This window comes from Castor canadensis, chromosome 15 (assembly GCF_047511655.1).
Source record: "Castor canadensis chromosome 15, mCasCan1.hap1v2, whole genome shotgun sequence".
NCBI classification, from domain to species: Eukaryota; Metazoa; Chordata; class Mammalia; order Rodentia; family Castoridae; genus Castor; species Castor canadensis.
The window spans coordinates 34,644,081-34,663,435 of NC_133400.1; the positions used below are offsets into that span (position 1 = coordinate 34,644,081).

The window sequence follows — 19,355 nt, forward strand, 5'->3', positions numbered from 1 at the left end:
TGCATATCAACTAAGTTACCCTTGAGGAGGCTGTGTCTGAGAAACCCAGAACATGACACCCTTTTTTGTGATCATCTCTTAAAGGAGCAAATTCTCAAAATAACTGAAATCCTTTATTTTTCACACTCCCCATTAAAGAAATTATAACCAGGTAGTTCCATAATATTTATTTCATAAACGTGGAATAAATATTTTGATGATATTTATTTAGAAAGTGGCCCTTGTGAACAAGGCATATAGCTTTGGGTTATTGCCACACCTGGGCAGTGTTCTTTCAGAATAGTGCTCATGCTGCTTGTGCTTTATCAACTGGACTGCAAGGAGCTTTTTTTTAAAATAGCCCCATTCAGTGAGATTTCCCATCATTATACCATGAAAACAAGCACACTTAAAATAATTTTAGGATTTGCTAATATGGTTCTGCTCCTAATGGGCACAGAACATACCAGATGGGAATGATATCCTCGTGTGTAGTAATTAGGTGCCTCTTCACCCCCACATACATAACAAAAAAAAGGAAAAGAAAAAAAGAGAGATCAAAAAAAAGGAAAAGAGAAAAAGAAGAGAGAAGACTAGGAGATTCATAGCACTATAACATGTCTGATTTTTTTGGGAGGGTTTCATTTCTTTACAGTTATTTGGAACTATAGCAAAAGGATGAACCAAATAAGATAAACTAAATCATCCTTGAATACAATAGAGAATTACCAAGCTTAAATGACAGTTTGTTTCTATTGTTTCTCAAAGATCAGCTGTGCTGAGCTGGAGTGTGGCTCAAGCAGCCTGTGTAGCAAGCAAGAAGTCCTGAGTGTAAGCCCCAGTACCACCAAAAAAAAAAAACACTTATGTTTCCATGCCCCTGAGCATTATTAGCTCTTCCTTTTATCTGAAATATGAAAGTCAGGTGCCCAACAGTTCATTTAAGTAAGAGACCATGAGATATGTTGCCTTCTGTCACTAGTCACTCAGCTGAGATCAGTGGTGATTTTTCTGAATCTGTCTAGAAATAGAACTTGTTTTAAAATAAAAACCAAAAGGGGGGGATGAATATAACCTCTTCAGTGAATAAATTTAACACCCTTGTATAGAGCTCTTCATAAAATACCCAGATAAGAAGCCATTTCATATTTTCTTGAGTTAAGATTAACATTGATTAAGAACAAATAAGGTAAAGGAAAATTGATTCTCTCAAGAAACTTAAAAAAAGATAACCTAATCTTTTTAAAAACTTACTTAAAATATTGTGCTAACAGATTCCAAAAAATCAGTTCAAATAGATTTTTATCATGTCTTTCTTGAATCTCATTTTTAATCTCTAAAATACTAAGAAATGACCTATTCTTCACCATCTGATCTAGTTACACTTAAGTTCATGAATACCAAAAAGATACCTAAATTTAGACCATCTTAGAATGTTCAGGTTTTCCATATTGCTAATTTAATGTATAAAGAGCAGCCAAATAATGGCAGTTTATGAAAATGAAATAAAATATTTAAAACAAATTATTACAAATCTATAAATATTCAATATAGAGAAAAAAATCCTAGCTATTAGCAGACACCATCTCAAAGCATATTTCTGTACAGTGACCTATTATATACATGAATGATCATCTTTTCTATTGGGAAATTTCCTTATGAAATAAACCAGAGACTTCTGGTGTTAACTTTCAATAGTCAGTTAGGCCACCTTAGAAATTCTAAGTAAGTCCTTGACCCACAGAGGTCATTGTTAGAAAAAATATTTGCTCCTGTCATAAAACAAAATGACACCTGCAAAGAAATTACTTGGTAATTCAGAAACGGATTTTCAAAAAAATAACTACATGTGATTTTTACAGTCAGTTAAACTCTGACCTGATCATTAAAAACTTACAAAATATTCTTATCTGAGCACAGTGCTTTAGTGGAAACTTAAGAACAACACATGAACAATAACCGATTATTTTGTAAACTCCCAGCTGGGATTTCTGTTGCTGAATGAAAAAAGTAATTTGAATGTTGGAAGAGTAGAAATACATTGACTCAGAGGAGCTGTGCACCGCTTTCTCCATTATGTCAGCTTCAGGAACCCTCCTGACTCCCCACAGGAGCCCAGGAAACAGCCCTGGCCCCTGTTAGAGCTTGAGAGCACAGATTTCAGTACAGTGCTCACCTGAAGCCAGCACTCATGTGACAAGGGCATGTGTAAAAAAGGCAACTTAAGCAAGGCTTCTTCCCCTTACCAGCATTTTTGCCTTAAAATTCCTTTGTACGGTGACTTCTTATAATTTATGCATACTGTTCCAGTTACACACAGCACATCAGAGCTGCCACTAGCCCACATAGCACCTTGGTGCAAATTCAGTTCTGCATCCCTTCCCCAGGCTGATGAAGTCCCATGGGATAACACAAGCAGGTCCTGTTTCTGTCCCCTCCACTCCCTTGGCTGTACTCCACTCTGCAACCAGGGTGGCGTCTCATCCAGGCAGAAACAGCCTTGTGTACTCATTTGGAGACTCCTTTGTGCAAGATTTCTGCATAACTACAGAAGGTTTGTGGAGGACATCTAGATATGTAGTGAAGTTCAGTGGTGTTAGAGATCCTGGAGATGCTCTGGTCCTGAAGCAGCAGTGAAGTCAGTTCCAAAGGAACAAGCAGTTTGGTCATTCTCACCTTGGCTTTTTCAGCTTCCTATGGAACTGAAGCTTTATAAATAAAGCTGGCTTTTTGCCTTGACTCATTCGAATAAATGAGAAGAGTTCAGCATTTATGAGGGGTTGGCTCCTGGGACAGGAACCTCAACACATGCTCATGCTGAGCAGATCCTTCTCGTTTTGAAGCTCTCCAGAATTAACTCTGAAGACTCAAGAAAAGGCAAGAAGTACCACAGTTGTCCAGGCTCTCTACACAGACTCTACTCATTTCCACTTTAAAAAAAAAAAAAGATTAAAAAGCTGGGTGTGGTGGCACTCAAAAGACAGATACAGGAAGATTATAAAATCCAGGCCAGTCTGGGCTGGAAAAAAAAAAAAAAAGACATATTTGAAGACTGCTGGGGAGAGCTCAGAATGCATGCATAGTCAAAAAGAGCTGAAAGGTATCTTATTTCTAGGATTTGAACTTACTGACACAAATCCAGGAGGTTTGTGTCAAAGTTACCGGAAGCTTCTTGCCTTCTTGCTGTGAGCCACGTTCCTCAGAACTCTGTCCCCTTAGCCAGGCTAATCCCATAAAGTGACAGTGGACAGTAGTCTTTATTTACATGTAGTCAGTGGTTAAAGAAATAATACACCAGAGAGAAGAGATTTTCTCTACTGTCTGAAACTATTTGCTGATATAAAACACCCTTTTCAACTCCATTTACCAGAATTCCCATGTGAAAATCCCATGGGTGGACCTGCTAAGGAGAAGGAAGACTCCACCCCATGCTAGACAACCTGGCTTAGCCCTCTTTTGACCTCAAAAGCATTGGTCTCCCTTGTGCGTGCTTACAGGCCACAGGATGTCTGTCTTGGTCATGCTCTGAGGTCATCTTCCCACCATGCTGGAATGAAATTCTCAAAGTTACAAACACAGCCAGCATGACCTAGATACAGCAAGAGTGACAGCACAGGGGTTCTGGCTGCCACCACTTGTCATAGCTCAGTGGCTGCTTCAAGTATGATCTGAGCAATCCTCTAGTGCAAATCCAAAGAAGCCACACACAGCCATCTGCCCGGAGGTGGTGTTGGCCGGAACCTTTGAATGCTGTCATGATAGGCACAGGGCTGAGTCTTCTCCTTGGCTCACTCAGGGAAGGAGACTGACCACAAGAAGCCCTCAGTTCAGCCCCAGCCCTTGAAACTTGGCAGTGTCTGTGCACACAAAGTAAGTCCGCAGCTCGCCTTTGCCTTTGACGTTGATCAGCCCCCGGCACTCACAAGAGTAACCTAGTCCCTGAAGGATGGTGCATGTCTCTTCAGTAACCTGAGCAGAGGAAAGCCACAGCTTCAGAAATAAAAAGACACATACATGCCTGCTTTCTGTCAAGAATGAGGTGGCTAGAACCACTTCTGAGGGGCGGTGGGACCAGTGTTAGGCCCAAGCCACTTCTCCTCTGGGAGGGTCCTTCCTCCTAGGTCATGTTGCTTCCCCACTGGTTTTTACCTGGATTTTGCCGAGTTCTCCAGTACTTTCCATGCGGCTGGCAACATTGACTGTGTTTCCCCAGATATCATACTGAGGCTTTCGTGCCCCGATTACTCCAGCAATCACAGGCCCATGGTTTATGCCTGAAAGCAATGTTCACACTTAGCCAACTGTAGAACCAGAGCCTCGGACCTCCACCCTCAGGGGGAGCCCACAGAGTATCACCAACCACAGAAAGGGTGACATAGCACAGCTGAGGTACAGGTCTGGTTGGGATTACTTCCCTGTGTGAGAAAAGCATGGCCTAGCTGGCTCTGTTCAGACTACAGTATGCAGGAAGTCTCGGTTTAATGGGACTACTTTTCTAGTGTTTGCCAATGTCCCTTCAACAAAAATAGACTTTAAGTGCTGACCCTTTGAGCTAGTTGACTAGTTAGGTTTAATCCATTTGCTTTGGGGTCTGTCTTTTGTTTTGTTTTAGGCAGTACTCAGGTTTGAACTCAGGGCTTCACACTTGTTTGGCAGGTGCTCTGTCTCTTAAGCCACATCTCCAGCTAAGGTCACCTATTTACAGCCATGATTTTGGTTCTTTATTTTCTGCAGTTCTTTTTTCTGTTACTTAAAATTTTCCAAAGGCAAGTACAATTAGCAGTATGCAAGGATGGTCAGAATAGTGATCCAACTGCCAGGTTGTGAGATTGGAGAGGGGCTGCTGACCCTTCACAAGAGGCGTATCCTGCCGCCATGCAGACCATGAGCACCTGCCTGAGACAGGGACCACCTGCCCACCCAGGCCTCACCAACACGGAGACGGAAGGAATTGAAGGAGTGCCGGTTGATGCCATCCAGCTTGCTCATCAGGGCGATGCTGAACTCCACCATGACGCCTATGTGCGTGTGCTGCCGCTCCAGGTCCTACAGGACATGGGTACATGACATCCTGCCTCATGTCTCCTTCCACAGATCCTTGACTGGGGGCACTGGTGCTCAGCTTCCACATGGGTCCCATGGGGAGCAGCATCAATGGACAGTCACCCTGAGGGCTCCTCCATAGGGCTCCCTATCCCCACAAAGTCTCCTGCTTCCCACCACCAAGAAAATCCAGGTACAGCCACGTGAGCTTTTGCCCATCTCACAGGACAGGACACGAGGCATCCACTCTTAAGAGGATGGGTTTGAGGTCTGCCCCTTGAGTTCCCCCTCACATGGGGCGTGAATACCTGGTTCTCGTGCCCCGAAGGGACACTGAGTCCTGCAGCTGCCATGTAGGTGCTGCCAATAGTCTTGATCTTCTCTACACCACTGAACTTAGGCTTCAACAGCAGCTGCAGGACAAACAGAAGCCACTGCAGTCCTACTGCCAGGTGCATGGGACTCCCTCCTGCTCATAACTAAGTATGGGAGGGGCATGGCCTCCTCCTCCCATGACCCCCACTCTCCATCCTTTTAAAGGGCAAACAACTGGGCATTATTACCCACGAAGAGGCATAAGTTGTCTCAACAAAGATCAGCCCAAGCTGGCTTCCTGAGGTGGTTGGCAGCATGGCCTAGCTGGAGTCAGACTCCTGAAAGGACTAATTCTAGTGTTGGTAGCTGCCCTGCATGGAGATTTAATGAAAGACTGGCTGAATCAATTGAACGTGCCCCTTTAATATTTTGTGTAATCCATGTTAAACAAAGAGGGAGCCGCATGTTGTTTTGTCTACTAGGTTGCAGTGCTGGGGTTGGAGCCAGGACCTCACTGATGCTAAGCATACACTCTACCACTGAGCCACCCCTGGCATCAGGTGTCTTAGCGGGTTTAGGGTGCCCCCGTGCCCCAGCCTCCATCCTGCACCTCGTCAAAGTCAGCGATAATCTCATTCAGCAATCGCAGGCATTCCAGCCCCTCTTTGTTGACATCGCACTCAGTATAGAACACTTTGAAGTCTGGCACAGACGCAAACATGACGCAGACACAGTCATAGGATTGATGATACCAGTCCTGCAGCAGGGCAGAGAAGAAATAGAACCTCCTGGCCACTGAGCCTCCTCAGGGGACAGGGCATGGCACTGCTGAACTGCCTGTTGAAGCCTATACAGGGGTTCCCAATCAAGTCTGGGAGAACATGGGTTGATTCTGAACCAGCTGGTGTTTGGCTCTGTGAGCACCTGGGGGTTTGTGTACGGCTGGGGCTGGGGACCCTAAGGCAGGAGGAGGAATCAGGAGACTGGGTTCTGCACTGAACAGGTCACTGGGTCACACAGAGAACTGATATAAATACAGATGTCAGTGCAGAACATTCAGGTTACAAACACCTGAGTACTCACTTCACCCTTGAGGCAGTTGCAACGTCAGGACCATTTTCCAGAGATAGAGTTCAAGGCCAGGGAGGTGAGGCATCTTGCCCCACAACCACACATGAACCCAGGCTTCCAACTGCAAGCCCGGCTTTATACCACACACTGTCTCCTGGGAGTATACAGGCAAGGAGCCAAGACACCTCTGCCACCATCCCCCTTTCTGTCTCCTCCCTAGGGCCCAGACCCTCTTCCCACACACCTCATTCAACTTGTCCCCAATGAAGTGAGCAGCCACGTGGGCAGGCAGGACATTCTCCAGGAGAAGGCGGTTCACGTTCTCCATGGTCTCAACCTCCTCATGTTCCTTCTTGAACTTCTTCTTCCACAAACAATCCAAGCGGCAGTAATAGTCAATCTGCAAAGTGGGAACATCAGTACCCCACCACAGGTGATACACCCACCCAAGGGGCTGGTGAGCACCACTGTGACTTGGATGCTGGGCAAGCCCGCAGCATTGCCCACGCCAAGCCTGTGGCCAGCATGTACCTTAGGCCACTCATGCCGTGGAAGGCCAGCACAATCCCTGCCTGGGACTGCAGCTATAGCAACAGGACTTTTACTGTCTAGGCGCTGAGGCCCCCAGCGCTCTGCACCCTGTGCTAGGAGCCCACATGCACCTGTCTGGACAGCATGACGAGGGTGGCATAGAACAGGACCAAGTAGAAGTTGATCATAGTCTTCAGGTCCCTTGGCGAACAGTCCAGGGTGCTGCTGGGTGGAGGACCAGGAGTCAGTTCAGCCCCAAGAGCAGGGGTAAAGACCAGAGTGTGCTGTGTGGCCCGGCCAGGGTGTAAACAGACAACTATAGCTGCACAGGGAAGAGGTAGCACAGGGACTGGGAGGGGGAGGAGGACCTCACCAAGGAAATAACACCCCGAAAGGACCAGATCAGCCAGGCAAGGTCTAACAGCAGCCAGAGCTCCTTGGAAGTTGGCGAGGTGGGGGGATTCTGGGTTCCCAAGTTTCCAGCCCTGGTTCAAGGGAACCAGGCTACCTTCCCAATCCAGAGCCACTAGAATCCCCAGCCTGTCCTAGTCCTCATGTTCAGTACCTGCCCTGGAAGGGACCAGAGGCCACTATTCTTGCCAGACTAACAATCCAGGACGAAGCTCAGAGGGGCTGAACTGGCTCAGGTCTACCTCCTATCACCAGAAACAGGACTAGCCTTGTGGCCTCTCTCTGTAGATTTTATCAGGACTTTACTGAGAAAACCAGAGACCCAGGGCCTGGGCCAGTCTCTGCCTTTTCTGGAAAGTGGAAACCACACCATTTGCTATGTCCAGTCCCTTGGGACCCTGGATGCAGATGCCATAACTTAACAGAGCAAATCAGCTGCCATGGCCAGCTACAGGCACGTGGCAGTGGGTGGGATTTGGCAACGAACTTCAGCAGGCCTTACCTGATGGTGCTGTTGGTCTCCGTGAGGTTGCCTGGGTTGTGGGCATGGTGGTCCCACTGCCAGCATGGGGAGAGGTTGAAGAGCACCAAGTAGGCCACCAAGGCCACTGTCAGCATCATGACCTTCAGCTCCAGGCTCATCCGCAGGAAGACCGAGCAGGCAATAAAGCCCAGGATGCAGCTGCAGGTGTAGTACTAGGGGGCGAGGGGTACCCCACAATGCATCACCAGCAATCACACCAGTTTAGAACAGTGAGCACTAACTCCTAGAGTCCCCAGGACCTCCTGACCACCCTCTTCACCACAGCAGTACCGTGACACAACACCATATTCGCCACTTAGGACAAGAGAGCTCGTTTTTAGGCAAACCTGTAGTAAATGAAACTGCTCCACAGACCAAGGTCAAGGCAGTGGTCTGCATGCCTGAACAGCCTCTTGTGTCTCCTGAGTACTGCCATGAACCTGCCTTTCCCAAAGTGCAGTTCTGCCCTCATTGCTCTCCTGCTCAAGATCATGCTGCAGCTTCCTGGTGCCCCAAGATAAATCAACGCTCTACCCTGGCATTCCTGCTGCATCCTGACCTGGACCAAACCAACTTCTCTGGCTTCATCTCCCAGTTCTTCCCCATTGCCTCCTCATGACACAAACCCCAAGACACTACTGAGACAGGGCATGCCTCAGCTTGTTCTCCCACTGTTCCCCTCTTCCCTCCCATCCTACCTTTCTGCCTGTTAGAGACCCTGTTGCCCCTGATGTCCCACAGGGCCCCTCTAGCCACGACCTTGGTTTGGCCTTGCCTAGGGACCAATTGCAGAGCCACAGTTCATGGATAAAAGGTCAGTGCTGGGAGATGCCCTGGCACTGGCCAACCCCACATGGCTTACTTAGAGAAAGCCAAGACTCAGAGCAGCTCAGTTGCCTGGGCCCTGTCTTCACCTCCACTCTCACGATGCTGCTCAGAACAAGGCCTGCAGACCAGTGCTTTGGAGTGTCCCAGTGAAGACACATAGTACCCAGAGGACTCTGCTGGGAACTAGGACACTCACTGGAAGGAGCGCGCACAGGGCCCTGTCCTTGCTTCTTGCAGCTGGTAGGCCCGTCTCATTTTCAGCAGGCAGCCCCAGAGCTGAGTCAAGCATCAGTGGCTGCAGAGGAGACAGGTCCCCATTAGGCTAGGGCTCTGGGAACTGTGGAAGCAGATGAGGTGCCCTAGACAACCATGGGTTCCTGGGGGGTCTGCAACTGCATGCAACTCAGCTCTGAGGGGGAGGGGGCCCTGAGAGAGGGCACGGGGCATGCCCAAACTTGGCAGCTGTGGAGCGTCAGGGCCCAGGGTAGAGAAGGGGACCTTGGCTCTGAGTCAGAGAAGCCTGTGTCTGGAGGCTCTTAGCAGCCAGCAGAGGACAGGTTGGGAAGCCAGGCTTCCTCCAGTGAGGAAACTGAGTCCCAGAGAAGGTGAGACAGAACCAAGTACTCTAGGTGACCCAAGCCCTTGCTAGGAAGGCTGAGGAACTCAGCCTGCACCAGGGACTCCCAGGACTAAGGCATAGCTCCAGAGGGGTCACACCAGGTGCAGCTGTTAAGGCAACAAGATTACAGAATCCCAGAATCTGGAAGTTCCCAAGGTCAAAGACAGGGTCCTACATCACAGGCGCCAGGAACTGACCAGGTTGATGATGGCCACTGTGAGCAGGCTGCCGATGGTCAGCACGGCCAGAGACAACCTCAGCAGGGGCTGCGTCTCCACCCTCTCAGAGATGGACCGCAGTGTCCCTCGGGCTGGGCAGCATCTCTGTGGAGACACAGGATCAAGTCACCCAGAGCAACAGCTAGGACAAGGAGAAACAGCCCCTGCCAAGGCAGCGGGAATAGCACTGCAGCCTGAGGAGACAGGGCCTCAGGAGAGGCCTGCAGAGCCCTCAGTAAATTGTCTTGGAGGCAGGAGAGGTGGGCATCAGCCCCCAGCCCAGAGAGACTCAGACCAGTGGGGCTTACTGGGGAGCCCTGGGGACAGAGGGACTCACAGCACTGAACTCAGGCTTCCACTCACCAAGAACTCAGTGGCAAAGCACAGGCCTAGCACCAGCCCCAGCAGGCAGGCCACCAGCCCAAAAGACACACCCAGAACTGCCATCCTAGAGGGGAAGAAAATCCCAAGTGTAGGCTTCATGTGCCCAAGACCCCTCCCTACGCCCTCATTCTCCAGCTCAAGGTCACCTGTCCCCTCCCCCACTGCTACTCTGCACACAGCAAAGAGGATCTTTGAAAACTGGTCCAACTGCACCACTAATGACACAAGGCCTGGCCAAAACATGAAGATCAAGGTCAAAATCATGTCCTCTGGGTCAAGTAGAGAGTGCTGTCACCAGCCTGGCATGTAGGCATTGTATAAAAGCATTCCCTAGTATTTTTTTTCAAAACTGGGATTTGAACTCAGAGCTTCACACTTGCTAGGCAGGTGCTCTACCACTGACACCACTCCACCAGCCCTTTTGCGTTGGGTATTTTTTGAGAGGGTCTTGCTTTTGTTGTCTGGGTTGTCCTTGAGTGATGATTCTCCTGATCGCTGCCTCCTGAGTAGTTGATTATAAGCATGAGCTCCTAATGAGTCTTTATTAAGTACATCCAAAACCACAACACTGGGTATCCTTTGGCCTAACTGCCCTCCTAGAGGTCACCAGTGACTGACCTCTTCTGCTTCCTCCCTCTGACTTTAACCCCTTGTCCCTATCTTCCACCGTCAAAGCTCCAGAGCCAGAGCAGGCCTCTCAGTGGCTCCTGATCCAGACGGGATGTGATTAACCCAAGCCTCATTTTCCCCACATGCAGGAGATGACGGTGCCTCGGGTTTTCAGTGTCCATTCTTAAAGGGCTGCAAATGCCCAAGGCCAGGACAAGCCTGCAGAGATAGCAGGTGACATAGCAGGTGAGAGAGGTTAGGGGGCAGAGAGGCCTGTGACAGCATAAGTACATTACTTATAAGTAAGGCAACTCCAGATGTGAGGCTACAAGCCCTGGCCCCACCACTGGACTTCAGGGTCTGAAGTCACTAAACTCACAGTTGGTCCCTTCCTGCAGACCATGAAGACCTCACCAGTGTTCTGCTGGGTCTTGCCAGTGGTCACCACCCTTTGGCTGGACCCCAGTGAGCTCAACTGTTCTCCACCTCAGACTGACCTGGGCATCACCAGGGCATGGACAAGCAAGATGCAGATGAAGACAAGGCCGGCGCAGGCGAAGTCATAGCGGGCCCGGGGCACAGGTGCCAGGCGGTACTGTGGGCAACATGACTCTGAGGCACAGCCATCTGCAGGGTCCCCTTCGGAGCCACCCTCACCCCCACTCAAGTTCATCACCTAAAAGAAAATGCCTCCCACCCTCCTTGAGTCCCAGGTGCTGCTGCATCAAACAGCTTTCACTCTTTGGCATCTCACAGCTTGTTCTGCGTTCACAGGCATTCCCTCTGCCCCGTGCCCAGCCGGGTCTCTGTTTCCAAGGACCCTGAAGAGCACATGGCCCTATGGACAGGAACCAAGTCTGAGTTCCTGGGGTATTGATAGGTCTGGCCTCACCCTAAACCAAGGAGTAAGGCCAGGCCTGGGTCCCTGAACTGCCCCTCCACGCAGACACCAGTGGGTAACCACAGCCCCCCCAGGGTTTCTGTGGTAGGTAAGAAACCAAGTCTCAGAAGGCTCAGGCCACATGGCCCACAGCCAGCAGAAGGCCAGCAGGCTCATTTCCTGAGGACCTCACCTGGGGAGCCCCTTCCCTACAATCCTAGACACCCAATGCTGGATCACCCCTTCCCCTCCCTGCCCCCATGCCTTCTAGATGGGTCTAGGCCTGAGGCTAAGGATGGCTATGGAACCTCAGAGGGCTCCTGTCTGTGAACCTAGCCTGACACTCATTTTTGAGTTAAGGGTTGTTACATAATGAAATATGTCCAGGATCTGACAGGAGTCAGAAGATGCGCCACGACTTCGTGGCCTCTACAGGACAAGAAGCAGGACAGTGGCAGCAGCCAGGTGGGCGAACCCGCAGGGCCTGCCAGTGCTCAGGCTGTTCAGAGCATCTGTCATGGGAAGCCTGGGGCGCTTACTGGCCCCTACCAGCTGAGAGTCTGACATTTGGTAGAGCAATGTTCTTCCAAATCCACAGGGTAAATCCCTGGGATGGGGGCATCCAGGTTGAGTAGTAAGGCCGGCAGGAATCACCAATTTGGGGCTGCATTGAGCCCAGCCCTGCCCTGCCCCTCCACGGCACAGATTCCCATGAGCCTCCCCTCCAGATCCTTTGGGAGTGCTGGGCGCCCCATTCCTCTATGGTGGCCTGCCCAGAGGCCTCACCTCACGCTCAAAGCCCTTCTCCAGGAAGATGGATCCGAAGGCATGGAAGTCATCAGATGTGGAGCAGCAGGGCCTGGGGGATGGCAGCATGAGATGGGGCCTCAGAATGCAGCTCCCAGGAAGGGGGGACTCAGCACCCACATGGGGACCCATTTGAGAGGCCCGGGAGGGGCTGAGGTCACGGCATCACCTGGTAGAGCTGAGCCCCTCGATGGCCGACAGCACCTCATCATCATACGAGTCATCCTCTGAGCGCCCTTTGGGGGACGCGCTCCTGGAACCAGACACCCCCAACTGCATCACCCACTCACCTGGGGGCAGGTGTGGACAAGATGACCCACCAGTGGGGTGACCAGGAGGGTAGAGGCATGGGTGGGACCACCGAGGCCCAGAGAGGGTAAGTGAAGGCTCATATCTCCCAGCTGCCCAGTCATCCAGAGAGAGGCAGAGAACTCTCTGGTCCCTAGCCAGGGCCTTCTCTGCTCCCCACAGGGTCAGCATGCAGACTAGAGCCCCAGTGTGCCTTCCCCAGGGATCTGAAAGTCCTGTTCTAGAAACACTATGACCAAGCCATGTCAATCTCCACAGAGGTCCTGAGTTGGGCCTGGGAGGACTGCCCTGGACCGGCTGATCAGGGCCACCTATCTGGAGAGGGAGGTGGGCACATTGTGGCCAAGCAAGCAGGGCCCAGTTTACAGGGGGGAAGTGCGGTACACATACCTATCAGGGGTCCGGTGGCGCCTCAGGGGAATGGCCTGAAGCGGGAGGGAATGGAGAACACAGTGACACCCTTGCACTCTATCCCTTGTCCTAGGTTTATCACCCCAGGCCACAGAGCAAGGCATCGGGGGCTGTCCAAGCTGCAGACACCCTGCACTAAAGGTGAATTCAGCTTGGGGAGTGCTACCCCCTGGAGCAGCCTCCAGATGCCTCCAGCTCCCTATAAGGAAGCAGGGCAGAGACTGGACCCACTACTCAGCAGAAAAAGTGAGTCTCAGATGGAAGGACCCTCTGCACCTGACCCTTCTCATTGCCCCTGACCCAACTCTCCAGATAAGAGGGGACCTACCTTGGGCCTCCGCCCAGTGGGGAGCAGGGTCTCACTGCTGCTCACACTCTCCCGCTGGTTGAGGTGTGCAAAGGGCCTTGCTGCTCCCCAGGACTCAAGGTAGCGGGTCACACGCACTGAAGCCCTCATCTTTAGGGCCGCGTCCCCCTTTGGCTTGGAGAGGTGGTGGCTGGGCGGGGGTGGCTGCTGGCTCTGCAGGCACACAGAGACACAGCCTGTCCTACCCACTCCCCTCTCGGTCCACCCCTCCACTCTCAAAATATCACCCTGTTCAGAACACTTGCTGGTCTTGCAAAAGGGAAATGACAAAGGCTCCTCAGCCTGCTGCAGCCCCCTGGCTCCCCATGGTGACTGGATAAAGTTCTGCATACTCTGAGGCCAGGCTGAAGGGGACCCCAGCTCTTCCCTGCCTCAGGCTGGGAAGAGACCAGCCCGGAGCCTGGTCCACCTCCCCAGGGAAGAGAGGGATTAAGTCCTCACCCCAAGACCCCATCTGCCCTGTGAGCACTTTGGAACAGTCAGTTGCTAGGGCCTGAATTCCCACTGCCTTCCCATGAGGTCCAGGGAAACACAGGCATCCTGTCCAGCCGCCACATGTGGCCCACACATGTTCCTTTCTTCTGGTGGGGAGCAAGGGAGAAGAGAACTGCTGGCTGGCACCCTGAGATCTGGCCACCAGGCACTGGCCCAGCCCCAAGGCAGCCTTCCAGGAAGTTTCACATCTAGCCCCAAGACCCCAGCATGGGACCATTAAGTGCTACATGGATGGTACACCTGGGCTGTCCTCCAGACAGGGTGGCCAGGCAGGGCTGGATATAGCGGAGGGAAGAGAAAGTGCCCCAAGGCCACCAGAGACAAACTCAAGCCACCTTGGGGCTTGCAGAGACTCCCACCTCCCCCTCGACTATTCCAAACATCCTCCTCCTTCCAGGTGTCCTGTCTCCTGAGCCCCACCACAGCGCAGATGCTGGCCAAGCCACAGCACCAACTCTCCTGGACATGTCTAGCCTCCTCTCGGGATAGAAACACTTTTAAACCTTCAGCCGCGGTCTGCCTGCTCGGGGGAACCACATATAGTTCAGCCTTAGTGAGGGTCCCAGGTCCAGAGGACGGCCCAGCCCTGCAGTAAGCAAGACTGTCCTGGGTCTGGATATGGGATTGTTCCTCTGTCACCCCTCCACTGTTGAAAACCCTGCCTACACAATACCCAGTCATCCATGTTTGGGGTCACTGATGGTTCTCTTGGAGCGCCCCCTGAGAAATAAAAACAGGTGTGTCCTACAGTCCCACTGCTCTGAGTCAAATGTGCCTGTGCAAAAGGGGTGTAGGATGCACCCCACAGATGGCTGCACCCTTGTGGGCTCAGCACTTAGAAAAGGCTGAGGTGGATCCTGAGGCTGCTAGAACTGGGGAACCACCTCATGCTTGTGTCCATCCAGGAGAGCTGTGTCCTGACAGCATAAATACAGCACCAAGTATATGTGAGGGACATACAACCACCGCCCACATCCCTGCCCAAGCAAGGAAGGCCATGTGGCCCTAACCCCCTGCCAGGTGCCTTAAGTTCTATGTGGAAAGAAGGAAGAAATGCCAGCAGAGAACCAGGCTGGTGCTCCAAGGATGAAGGGAGCTTTCTACAACACGCCCTTCAGATTTGTAAACAGGTGAATGAAGAAAATGAAAGGAAGACGGGGAGAAGGGAGAGTGGTTGGTAAGGCAGGGTGCAGACTCAACTGCCTGAGACCCTTATGCTGAAGCCCTGCTCCCTGTTTAAGTCTGGGCCTGGCCCTGTGTCCCGTGGTCCTACTTGCTCAATTTGGCAGCCCTGGGGGTGGGTTTTGGAGCTACGTCTGCAGCTGACCTGTGGGGTGGGGGTGCTTCGTTCATTCCAAAGCTACCCAAGCACCTGCTGGCTTCAAGCTGGGCTGCAGGCTAAGAGGGGAAGCAGGCCCTGGAGAACTCAGGGTGACAAAAAAACAAGTAACTGGATAAATCAACAGGAGCCTTTGGGCTCAGGGAAGAATGAGGCTAGGGACCCAACAGGGGCTTTCCCAGATGCTAACTCCACAATGTGAATGTGACAAGGCAGGCTCCCCAGGTACACTGGCAGGGTGAGGCCACTGGGGGCCAAAGAGGCTGCCCCCCGCCTAGGCAGGACCAAAGCTAAGTGAGAGGTAGCTGAAAACATCCTGCAGCCAACATTCTTGAGCAAACCCCAAGGATGGTTCACTGAGCACCAGACAGGCCTCCCTGAGGCAGGGCAGGCAGCAGACCGGCCAAGGGCACCTGCTGGCTGGCCTGCCCACCCAGAGCATGGAACAGCCTCCCCATGGCAAGCTGGTTCCTGGAGAACGGGAGACAACGTGGACGGCCAGGAGATGCAGGCCCAGAGCCCAGGACCCTCACAGCTCCTGGCCCCAGGCTCTGGTCCCTCAGCTTTCCTGACTCTAAGCCAAATCAGGGAGGGTGATGTCAGGAAAGAACTACCAGCAGCTACTAGTTACAGAGGGCGGGGAACAGCCAGAGACAGTGGGGAGGGCCTCACACGCCTGCTTCTTCCCCTTAAGAGGCAGGCATCAGCCTTTGTCCCCATCTCATAGAAGAGAACGTTAAGAACTTTATCGTTGGCGTAGAATGTACCCAGCAGCAGGAAATGGGTCTCTTCCTACCTTGCCACATCTCCTTGCATGTGGGCCACTCTGCTCCCATGGCTGCCCAGCCCAGCCCCCCCATTCTGCCACCTCCAAGCCCTCGTACCCGGGGGTCAATCACCAGGTAGGTGCGGATGTTCATCTCTTTCAGGTAGGGGTCCCTCTGCTGCCCCTGCCCATCCTCCACCTCGTACGCCTTGTCCAAGTGGTTCAATGTCGCCTCTGTGATGTGCACCCGCCTGGGGAGACCAAGTCAAATGAAGCAGCAGGGCCCAGAGAGGGCTGGCACCCACCTGGGAACGCTCAGCAGGCAGAGCCAAGCAGGGCCAAAACCCAAGATGGCTCCCCTCACTGTGAGGAGAGGAGCTCCCCTCATTGACTCTACCCTCTGCCACAGCTGACCCCACTCCAACCCCCTCAGCCCAAAGTCAGTTGTCAGCCTCTGCCCCTGCCCTACTGAGCCTCACCCAGGGACTCCGGCCGCCTCCATCCTGTTGGCCAGGGATACATCGTGTGACCACACGTCGTACTGCCACTTGCGAAGCCCGATGACCCCACACAGCACATTCCCCGAGTGGATGCCCACACGCATGCTGATGTCCACGCCTGTGGCCTCCCGCACCTGCCTGGGACAGAGAGGCCCATCACCCACCCCAGCCAGGAGGACAGGCTGGAGGTCCCCGGGGCAGGGACAGGGGCTGTTGCCCCTGCACAAGCCGGGAGGCACCCCCATGTTCAAGGGCTGGGTAGAAAGAGGGGATCCTAACATTCTGGTCCCTCTGGGTCATGCTGAGAGTCTCCCCTCCCTGGCAACTCTGCCCAGGTCTGGAAAGGCTGCCAGGGTGCACAGAGGGGTAAGACTGTCCCCAAAACCCAACATGGACAAAAGAGCACAATATCAGGTCCTGGAGGCTTCATTTCTCCCCAACTCCAGGACTCAGGAACCCTGTGCATTGCTGGCAATACTTGTTACACAAAGCCCCAAGAGAAAGCCATCCAGGGTACAAGGCACCCCAAACCTGAGCAGGGCACTGCATCCCCAACAAACAGGTAAAGGATAAGGGAGCGTCCGGCACCTGTGTCCACCAACAGAGCTGGAAAGGGACCAAGCCCACCAGGGTCAGAACTTGTAGGAACAAAGGAAACCCTCCACACAGTACAGGGTGGGGGTGGCCTGAGTCACACAGGCTGTAGTGTCAGGATATTCCCAGGTCCCTCTGCCATGACTCTCCTGCTGACACACCACTTTGGGGAGACTTCAGGAGGAAGCGTGACCTGGCACTAGGGTTGACCCTGGAGTGGTGGCAGCTCTGCTTGTCCCACACTGTCTGTGTGGCCAAGCTCACCTGGCCTCCACCACAGGCCCTGAGCACCTAGCAGGGAGGAGCCCAAGAGGCCCAAAAGTTGGACCGACACCAGGCAGAGCAGGAAGAAGATGGAGCCTGGCGCTGGACTCTGGAAAGTCCTCCTGCTCTCTGCCCTGAGTCCCTCAGCCCTCGGAGGGATGAAGCCCAGCTCTCAGTTTCCAGCTCTGAGTCTCGGAGCCACCAGTAGGCCCAGAGGACAAAGGCTGGCAGAACAGATTTGTCCCCTCCTAGGTTTGCATGGCACACTGAGCAATCTCGGGAAGCCACCCTGGGCAGCCCAGGACCCTCATCTTGAGATGGCAGAGAAGCCCCGCCCCCGCTGGGCAGGGCATGGCGCCTACTTGATGGCTTCACATATATCCAGCCCCATCTTCACGCAGTTGCGGGCGTGGGTGGGCAGGGACACGGGCAGGCCCGACACGCAGTAGTAGCAGTCACCCAGGATCTTGATCCGCATGCACTCATTGGCCTGTGGGGCAAGGGAGAGGCCTGGTCAGGGGCGCATCTGGGGCCACACAGCAGGTGGCCTGGACTCTTACCCATTCCAGTGTCGCTTCTGAGCCTGGAAAGAGGCAGGAGGAAACTCTAGCCATACACCTGGGCTGAAAGCAAGCCTTAGTGCGGGCCTCTGTGGGAGGGGCTGACTTTATTTCATTTGTCTGCGCAGTGTTTGAGCATCTACTGTATACCTTGGCTCTGGGCCGGGCAATGGGACACAGCAATGAAGAAGAAAGACACAAATCCTTGCAGCTGTGATGGGAACACTGTACGATGAGCTAGAGAAATACAGTCTGCAGCATGCCCAACAACGAGGTGACAGAGCTCAGACAGGAAGGGCCCAGGCGGTCAGAGGCCTCTCAGTGAAGGTAATATCTGAGCAAACTCCCAAAGGAATGGAGTGAGGAAGCCATGCTGGCACCTGGAGGAAAACTATTCCAGGCACTGGCAAAGGCCCTGAGGCCAGGAAGCTGCTTAAGAGACAACCAGGCAGCCAGTATGGCCAAAATGGAGTGAGTTGAGCAGGAGCAGAAGCAGGTGTACTAAGCCAGGGCCAACAGGTGGCAGGCCAAGAGACACCTGACACGCTGCTGGGTTTGGGGAATGGACACCAAACAGAGTAAAGGTGGCAAGAGACAGCCAGAAAAGGGTGGGCTGCATCCTCATGGGGAAATGCCCACAGCGGGAAGGCCCAGGAGGATTGTGTGAAACTTCATTTGAGGGAGTGTTCTGCCATCAGACCCTGTTAAGCCAGGGTGGCCTTGAGGAGGCATTAGGGAATCTGATGGAGAGGCTGCACTCCACCAGCGTCCCTGGTGCACTGGTGCCCAGCAGGCAGAGCTGCCCTCTGACTTCTGAGGAAAGGAGCAGAAGATGGTGCACTGACACCCCAGATTCCTCCTGCAGGGTCTTAAGGGCCAGCCAAGCTACTGGAGTGGCACCTGTCTGTTCTGTCTTGTGTCCAGTTTCCCACCCATCCCCTCAAGCCTGGGGGTGACCGTTCAGTGCCACCAGCTCCACACCCAAGCACAGGGTAGCCCTCCCTCAATGTGTCCCTGTGAGCCATCCCTTTACCAGCCTTCCTCCTGTCACCCAGTTTCAGCGTGTGCTTGGTGCTTCCTGCTGGCCCTGAGTTCTGAGTGGACAAAGACACGAAGATAGCAGCTTTGCTAGGAAGCAGATGTGTGGACAGGGCCTGGGTGCCCAGCACAGACCCAGGGCTCCAGCAACCTCGCCTCTCTCAGGCCAGGCACAGGACCATCCTGGACCCAGGGGAGGTCCAGGCCACAGGCCGTTCCTTCACAGACTGGCCGGCCAGCTATGCTCCTGACATGAGTGTTGAGGGGCAGATCTTGAGGCTCTGTCTTTCAGAGGGAGGTAAATTCTGGAATGTGACCACCGATAAGAGGAAAGTCTTATCAGTGAATAAGAGGAAAATCACAGACACAGGATGTTCGGCAGAGGCCAGCACCTGCCAGGGCCTGCACTATGCCACAGCTCGGGGTCTGTCGGGGGCGGGGCGGGGGGGCAGGGGCTGTGTCCAGGGGTCTGTCAGGAAGAGGGGGCTGTGTCC

At 52.9% G+C, this 19,355-nt stretch overlaps 1 protein-coding gene across 3 annotated transcripts in view; it reads right to left on the bottom strand.

The window, feature by feature from the left end:
- Positions 1-152: 152 nt before the first annotated feature.
- Positions 153-19,355, bottom strand: part of Adcy7 (adenylate cyclase 7) — a 57,036-nt gene continuing 37,833 nt past the window's right edge. The window contains exons 10-29 of one of the 3 annotated variants that reach the window (XR_012441986.1): positions 17,626-17,753; positions 16,385-16,543; positions 16,024-16,156; positions 13,267-13,458; positions 12,918-12,952; positions 12,388-12,471; positions 12,198-12,270; positions 11,029-11,126; positions 9,902-9,986; positions 9,518-9,643; positions 8,898-8,996; positions 7,853-8,046; positions 7,071-7,164; positions 6,653-6,808; positions 5,948-6,094; positions 5,331-5,435; positions 4,911-5,025; positions 4,129-4,253; positions 3,108-3,948; positions 153-2,998 (exon numbers count right to left, since the gene is read on the bottom strand). Coding sequence is in view for 2 of the 3 variants with exons in the window: in XM_074056026.1 (XP_073912127.1) it covers positions 3,802-3,948; positions 4,129-4,253; positions 4,911-5,025; positions 5,331-5,435; positions 5,948-6,094; positions 6,653-6,808; positions 7,071-7,164; positions 7,853-8,046; positions 8,898-8,996; positions 9,518-9,643; positions 9,902-9,986; positions 11,029-11,126; positions 12,198-12,270; positions 12,388-12,471; positions 12,918-12,952; positions 13,267-13,458; positions 16,024-16,156; positions 16,385-16,543; positions 17,626-17,753 (2,295 nt within the window). In the remaining variant the exon portion in view is untranslated. Of the gene's footprint in view, positions 3,949-4,128; positions 4,254-4,910; positions 5,026-5,330; positions 5,436-5,947; positions 6,095-6,652; positions 6,809-7,070; positions 7,165-7,852; positions 8,047-8,897; positions 8,997-9,517; positions 9,644-9,901; positions 9,987-11,028; positions 11,127-12,197; positions 12,271-12,387; positions 12,472-12,917; positions 12,953-13,266; positions 13,459-16,023; positions 16,157-16,384; positions 16,544-17,625; positions 17,754-19,355 lie in introns of all 3 variants that reach the window. The other 2 variants (XM_074056027.1, XM_074056026.1) reach the window with 2 other exon arrangements.